Below are 7,828 nucleotides of genomic sequence, written 5' to 3'. Positions count from 1 at the left end.
AAAAACTGCTGAGGTAAAGTCAGTTAATGTGAAAAGAAGTACAATGTACTGCGTATAAGAGTATTTTCACAATTCCATGATCACCTGTTAGGATCACTACGTGATCACCTGCTAGGATCACTACGTGATCACCTGTTAGATCACTACGTGATCACCTGTTAGGATCACTACGTGATCACCTGTTAGGATCACTACGTGATCACCCTTGCTAGGATCACTACGTGATCACCTGTTAAGATCACTACGTGATCACCTGCTAGGATCACTACGTGATCACCTGCTAGGATCACTACGTGATCACCTGCTAGGATCACTACGTGATCACCTGTTAGGATCACTACGTGATCACCTGTTAAGATCACTTACGTGATCACCTGTTAAGATCACTACGTGATCACCTGCTAGGATCACTACGTGATCACCTGCTAGGATCACTACGTGATCACCTGCTAGGATCACTACGTGATCACCTGTTAGGATCACTACGTGATCACCTGTTAGGACTACGTGCTTCGTTGTTACCGTGTTGACATCATAACAGAATGACGGTGACAGCGCTGTACAGTCCACCTGCATTGTAGCGCGCGGATGCTACCGTCCCTCTCGGGTAGCAGCAGCTAATTACAGCAGCCGCCACGTCACTGACGTCCAGCCAGCTACATTCTTTTAAACTATTAATTACAAATGTCAACACATGTTACATTAACCGACGGACGGCTCGACCAGTGTAGCAGCTAGCCGCAGAGCCCAACAGCGCAGTGTCCCCCCGCAGCGTAGCTCACCAACACGGCTCTCTCCACTTGACTGGCAGCGGACATCTTGGGCAGCTCGGACAGAGATCTCTGCGGGTTGAGCATGTTGTGCAGAACACGGACCGCAAACACACGAATGACGCCTTAAAAACAAGGGTCCTCTCCTCGGGATGAAGGTCTCTCAGTACCCAGTGTTCCTGGATCAGCGGCGGCTCTGCTGCATTCACGAGCTGTCGGAAATGACCAAGCGCTCACGTGAACGACCCATATCAACGGCAAATCCAAAGGTCAAAACGACCCTTTGGATCAAAAGACATGCTCCATTGAAGGGACTGGGATCTCATAAGCATCGCGGTATGTATGTTCACCTGTGTATGGTTTAGTCTCAGAGCTTAAGTAAGTTAAAGTTAAGTCCCACCGCGGGACTGATAAAGGATTATTTATACTAAGTATTCGTCAGGGTGCACGTGCACTTTCTCCTGTGGCAAAGAACAGGTGCGTGCTCCGTGTCATATGGTCATCGTCCAAAAACAAACACATGAATGCGAACTGATGCCTTAGTTCTCAATTCCGACCAACCCAACGAATGCATGGCGCTCTTTACGAGAACCCATGAATGCAGCATTAGGCTGGTCACACGTTCACTATCAAACTGGCCACACCCACTAGTCCTTATTTGGGAACACAACTTCCGCCCCGCGTTACACAAACAGATGGTATTATGCAGCGTTCAAGTGACATGGGAAATGTTAAGACGCATTGTTCCCACCTAAGCAGTTGAGTTTGTCTTCCCCTTGCAGCACACCCACTGTCATGCCTCACAACACACGCGTCCATAGTGGGTTTTAGGGCTTAGAACAGTTTGTATTTTTGAAATTACTGAGTCTTTTTAAATTTGAAGTTATATATTTGTGACTTTTTGTTTAGAATCCAATGAGTTTGGGTCTGTGAGCCACAGGCGAGGTAGGAAAGTAAAAATAAACCTATTGAGACGCACATTGTTGGTTCTGAGGCTAATAGTGTAATCGTAAAATCAGGCCGGTAGATGGACATTTATGTCCCTTTTCCAGCTTAGTGGACAAAGCACTTCAGTTTGCTTCTCATGGCCTGCCCATCAGGGCCCACCTGGGGTTCAGTGCCTCGCTCAAGGACACGTCGACATGCAGACTGGAGGAGCCAGGGATCGAAGCTCCAACCTTGTGATGCGCGGTCGACCCGCTCCACCGTCAGAGCTACAGCTGGATCAGAATCACACACGACTCACGTCAGTAAGTAGGAGAGGGTTTATTAAACAGCACAAAAGTCTCGATACTTCCACATGTACACACAAATCATAAATATCCCCCAAAACAAAGCTCCACCCTCCTTCCTTTAACAGGATCAAAGTCATTATTTCAACGCGATAGTAAGCCAGATTATATAAACCACACATGAAGAAACCATTTACACTTGAACTAAAGGATCTACAGTATGAAGACACTAAGATGTTAGTCGCTCTGTAGAGTCCAAAACAAAAGGAGTAGTTTTCATTGTTCCTGCTTCTTTTAGGTAGAAAAGAACCCTACGCAAACTAAAAGTGCTATTTACATCCGTCTTCTAAAAACTCGTCTTCACGCGACCGTGAGGAAGAGCGCCGCAATCAAAAACCTTCAGCATTCGTTTGGCAAACTGAAAATCTGTCACGACGGGACGCTGGGTTCTGTACAGGAAGCAAATGTGTTCTGAGTTATGAGAAACGTATTCATACACAGTTCAAACTGACGGGCAGCGTGACGGAGCGCTGCTTCCTGTGTGGGTCGTCTCGTGTCCCACTAGTGATGTGCTCCTTCTGTAATATCTGACCACTTCTGCTTGTCCTTCCTCCCCTCATCCTCCTCGAGCTGCTGCAAGACTGGTCACACCTAAGAGGAAGTGAGCGCGACACAAAACCCACAACCTACGCGACAAATAAGCCAACACAGAAGCCTGGAGCTATGGCGTTTGATGTGGTTCTGGTGGTGGAGTGAAGACCCGACAGATTGAAGCGGTCCTCTTCCATCTCAACTCAGACGGACAGAAGAATTCACCTTCTCCGACAGACGACACCTCTGGTTGAGTATGCACAACCGTGCCAATTTGATTTTGCATATGTTGGACATTGTCCTCTGCATACTGATGAGGGACTGCGTGGTAGAGGTCTTCACACAGACTCCCCTTGTTAGGGACTACATGATAAGTAGGCCTGATTCAGAGTAAACATGCGAGAGAAGAAGAAGGGCATTCAGTAGATGCCACTGCTCGTGACCCGAGTCCTGCAGTAACAGAACTGGACCCAGTCCGACCCGATTAGACGTTATTTGGACCCAGTAGAGCTCGACCCCTTTACTGATTTCTTTTTTTTGAGGCAGGTACCAATATGTGAGCATTTGAAAAGTTACAAATGTTATTAGTTCTGCTAATATCTTCTGAACAGAATGCAGAGACATTCCTCTGAAGGGGTTTACTGGAGCGCTGGACAGCGGGACGTTTCACAGAGCTCTGACTCACTCGACGCTCTGATGGACACGCGGCTCCTAAATGAGCTCACGTGTGTGGCTGGTCTTCAGTCTCCGTCAGACACCGTGACCCTACAGACCGCTCAGCTCTACTAAAGAGAGTGAAGACCTCTACTTCAGTCAGCCCCCGTCATGTGACCACCTGCTGTCAAACATCAATAATAGAACAGAGTCCATGTTGACATGAATCACTTCATTTACATATTTACCCAAACAGTTTAACTGAAGGGAGGGTGTGTGTGTGTGTGTGTGTGTGTGTGTGTGTGTGTGTGTGTGTGTGTGTGTGTGTGTGTGGGGTTAGAGTGATGTAACAGTGTATCAACAATTACATTCCAGCTAAAGCCAGCTGTGGAGCTCCAGATGTTGCGTTTATTCTTCAGGTTCAGGTTCAGTGTTTCAGGTCATGGAGCCACTAAGTGGGCTGCAGCTCCGTCATGAGACCATGTGTCTCATGAAGGTCTAAAATCACCTCCTACCCCACAGCTCTTGTCTAACTACCGGGTACAAGCACCACCGACGCTTTGGGCAGAACTGTGACGTTCAGTTAAAATGGAACTCAAAAAGTGGATTCAGAGTAATATATATATATTTATATATATATATATATCTTTATATTTTTAAATGAGAACTCTTCCAAACAAGAACAAAGGGTTTCAAATGTGGAAATCTCAAGCCTTGATGACAACTCAATTATTACTGCATCTTAAGGCTTCAACACATCTGCCTTTAACCTATTCAAGAAAAAATTAATAACGACGCAAAAGCATAAATCATCTTGTCAAATAAAGCAACAAGCCATGGCCAAACTGCACCAAGAAGAGCGAGAAGGAAACAGAAATAAATAGAAGTGAACGACTTCAGGGGTTACAATGTTAAGGCAATGCAGTGGCATGTTCTCGCTGTTTTCTCTCATGGAATTCTGGACATTTTAAAAGAAAAGCAAAGATCACACTTCATTAAATATACTCATCATTTGCACATGAACAACACAAATTATTTGGGGTTTATGCATCCACAAAACCTGACAGCATTTTCTTCGGCTTGAGCCGGACACCCTGCTCTCTCTTCACAGTGGCTGTGGACCGCCGTCAGAAACCAAACTGCAGTAGTACAACCTCATGTGATCACACAGCAGTGCAGCGCTCACGGGTCGCCTCGAACAAAGGAACAACACGCCCATGACTCGAGGGCAGATCAAATGAAAAGTGAACAACTGGAATTTAAAATAAAATTTAAAAAACTCATTACATGACAGGAGAAATAAGAAGGGGTTAAAGACTGTGTGGTCCGGAGGACAGGTCCCACCTCGCTCTAGTGAATGTAGGCCCGGTAGACTGCAGAGATGTCGTTGTCGGACTGGTCCAGTGCTTTAGCCCTCTTGTACACCTGCAAAGCAACAGCACAACAGTTTCAGTCTCAACGCACACGCTTCACTCTTATTACTGTAAATGGACTGTCCTGGTTCTCTCTTCTGACCACTCAAAGCTCTTTAACTCTACATGTCATCATTCACCCATTCACCCTGATGACAGGTCTACCATGTAAGGAACCACCTGTCCATCAGGACTACAACATTCACCCTGATGACAGGTCTACCATGTAAGGAACCACCTGTCCATCAGGACTACAACATTCACACTGATGACAGGTCTACCATGTAAGGAACCACCTGTCCATCAGGACTACAACATTCACACTGATGACAGGTCTACCATGTAAGGAACCACCTGTCCATCATGACTACAACATTCACCCTGATGACAGGTCTACCATGTAAGGAACCACCTGTCCATCAGGACTACAACATTCACCCTGATGACAGGTCTACCATGTAAGGAACCACCTGTCCATCAGGACTACAACATTCACCCTGATGACAGGTCTACCATGTAAGGAACCACCTGTCCATCAGGACTACAACATTCACCCTGATGACAGGTCTACCATGTAAGGAACCACCTGTCCATCAGGACTACAACATTCACCCTGATGACAGGTCTACCATGTAAGGAACCACCTGTCCATCAGGACTACAACATTCACACCCTGATGACAGGTCTACCATGTAAGGAACCACCTGTCCATCAGGACTACAACATTCACACCCTGATGACAGGTCTACCATGTAAGGAACCACCTGTCCATCAGGACTACAACATTCACACTGATGACAGGTCTACCATGTAAGGAACCACCTGTCCATCAGGACTACAACATTCACACTGATGACAGGTCTACCATGTAAGGAACCACCTGTCCATCAGGACTACAACATTCACCCTGATGACAGGTCTACCATGTAAGGAACCACCTGTCCATCAGGACTACAACATTCACCCTGATGACAGGTCTACCATGTAAGGAACCACCTGTCCATCAGGACTACAACATTCACACTGATGACAGGTCTACCATGTAAGGAACCACCTGTCCATCAGGACTACAACATTCACACTGATGACAGGTCTACCATGTAAGGAACCACCTGTCCATCAGGACAGGTGGTACCTCTAGCCTCTAGCCATTCACCAACATGAACGAGAAGATGTCTGCTGTGTATTCACACAACCACTGTTAGTGAGTGACCACTCTTATGAGAGACCACCTCACATGCATCACTTGAGGAATCTCAGATGGCAGCTGGTGGTGTACAGGGTTCACTGACTGCATTGGACACGTTTCATTCATATTTCATACATTATACTGCTCATCTCAATTTCATGTTGGAGCTACAAAAGACTGAGATGAAAATTTGAATTATTCTAGCCAGGTGAACCCTATATGATTGGATAAGAGTGTGTGTGTGTGTGTGTGTGTGTGTGTGTGTGTGTGTGTGTGTGTGTGTGTGTGTGTGTGAGTCCTTAGCCTTGCCACAATAGGGTGAAAGTGATCTGATTTATTACAAGACAGCAAGGTGCTGAAGTAAAGACTAAAAGAGGACATTAAGCCATTTCAGACCTCTGTGGAGATCAGCACACATGTTCTACTGATGAATGATGCACCTAGCAGGCAAGGCAGCCTAATGCTCCATTAGTGGTGGTTTGGGCCATGAAGCTACTAAAGACAGTCCCCCACTGAAGCTGCTGTTAACTAATGGATCCATTGGATTCCTATGGCAGCGTGTGGAATGTACCCATGAGTACCACCAGCCCGGCAGTATCTAGAACAACAATCCTGAATCGTACCTCATTAGCCGCTGCAGCCATTGGGGTCGGATGGTTGGCCATGTCGCCCATGGAGATGGCTAGCCTCAGGTCCTTCTGAATATGTTTCAAATAGTAGTCTGGCTTAAAGTTGCCCTGTAAAATATCTGGACGAGGCAGGAACAAAGGTTTTTATTAGCCTTCAAACATATAGTACTACATTTCTGTTTGAAACTTTACCACGTAAGATTGAGAGAAATGACGAAAGACAACCGGTGAGCGCGGTCCAGGTAAGTCCAAGGACGTCTTCAAACACTTGACTTACTTTGGCATTTCTGGTCCACAAAGGTGCTTGCCATCTGGCCCTGGCACAGGATGTCCAGGAAGGTCTGCTGTGATTGGCCTGTGGCCTGGGCCAGGGTCAGCCCCTCTGCAATGGTGGCCATGAAGCTGCCCTGCACCATGTTGAGGATCAGCATCATCCTCGCTGCATTGCCTGCTTCCCCTGAAAACACATGCAGACGCATTTGCAGACACATAAGCACCAGTCTCCACTGACAGACATCCTCAGTGGCCATGCAAAATTCAAATGGGCCTTTTTCTCATGCTGGGCGGCCACAGAGCAGAGAACTTACAGTTGAAGTTCTAGCAATGAATGACGCCATTAGACGCCATCTGGCAGCTCAAGTATCTTAAACAAAAACTAGACAGAAACTCAAATCTGAAATAGCAAATTCTATCAAAGTCATTCACTGGCAAGACACTGGAGAGTTTCACCTACACCATTCACAGTCCATCTACCCCCATTACCTGAAACAATCAGTCTTAATCACACATTTGTTTCCTTGCAGAGTTGGATAAGATCTGAGCTGGTTAGCTTAGCTTAGCACAGTCAGGAAACAGGTAGTGTCAGCTAGCCTGGCTGTGTCGACTGGAAACAAATGCACCTACCGTCACCTCTAAAACATCTCCCAGCACTACTGATCTCTGCCGGGCTATTTCTTGGCAGAGATCAGTAACTACCTGGCAACAGCACAGAGCCAAGAAATAGCTAAGTTAATACTATTGTTATTGTGAGTGTATCCACCAGTGCACAGTGACCCCTACACACCCAGGAAGAAGGAGGTCTTGCCCATGGCCTGGAAGCAGCTGCTGCAATCCTCGTAGACCGTCCTGTCGCCGGCCGCCAGGATGACCAGCATCCCGTCGTTGGAGAGCTGCTGGCTTCCTGCCACCGGGGCCTCCAGGAAACGGCCGCCTCGTGATGTGATCACCTGACATTCAAACACGGAGAAACAATTTAATACAGCGCTGTTTAAACTACTCCAATAACGGGAGCTGCTACTAGTGCTGGGCGGTACAGCGGTTTAATTTCTCATATGATATTCATTATTCACAC

At 46.7% G+C, this 7,828-nt stretch overlaps 2 protein-coding genes across 4 annotated transcripts in view; both read right to left on the bottom strand.

The window, feature by feature from the left end:
• The window catches only part of rogdi (rogdi atypical leucine zipper), a 5,648-nt gene extending 4,552 nt beyond the window's left edge, over nucleotides 1–1,096 (bottom strand). Inside the window, 1 exon segment of the mRNA XM_068724833.1 lies at nucleotides 783–1,096. Within this exon segment, the coding sequence (XP_068580934.1) occupies nucleotides 783–857 (75 nt within the window). The 5' untranslated portion in view covers nucleotides 858–1,096.
• A 925-nt stretch (nucleotides 1,097–2,021) lies between these two features.
• The window catches only part of glyr1 (glyoxylate reductase 1 homolog (Arabidopsis)), a 16,968-nt gene continuing 11,161 nt past the window's right edge, over nucleotides 2,022–7,828 (bottom strand). For all 3 annotated transcript variants that reach the window (XM_068724829.1, XM_068724830.1, XM_068724832.1), the window contains 4 exons: nucleotides 7,541–7,703; nucleotides 6,755–6,934; nucleotides 6,472–6,596; nucleotides 2,022–4,672 (listed from right to left, as the gene is read on the bottom strand). In XM_068724829.1, the coding sequence (XP_068580930.1) occupies nucleotides 4,598–4,672; nucleotides 6,472–6,596; nucleotides 6,755–6,934; nucleotides 7,541–7,703 (543 nt within the window). In that variant the 3' untranslated portion in view covers nucleotides 2,022–4,597. The remainder of the gene's footprint in view (nucleotides 4,673–6,471; nucleotides 6,597–6,754; nucleotides 6,935–7,540; nucleotides 7,704–7,828) is intronic.

Source organism: Cebidichthys violaceus, unplaced genomic scaffold (assembly GCF_023349555.1).
Source record: "Cebidichthys violaceus isolate CVI_PGR_0920_01 unplaced genomic scaffold, fCebVio1.0.p SCAF_32, whole genome shotgun sequence".
In the NCBI taxonomy this organism is placed as follows: domain Eukaryota; kingdom Metazoa; phylum Chordata; class Actinopteri; order Perciformes; family Stichaeidae; genus Cebidichthys; species Cebidichthys violaceus.
The sequence above is the reverse complement of the archived record's forward strand: the minus strand, read 5'-3'. Positions and strand labels throughout refer to the sequence as shown.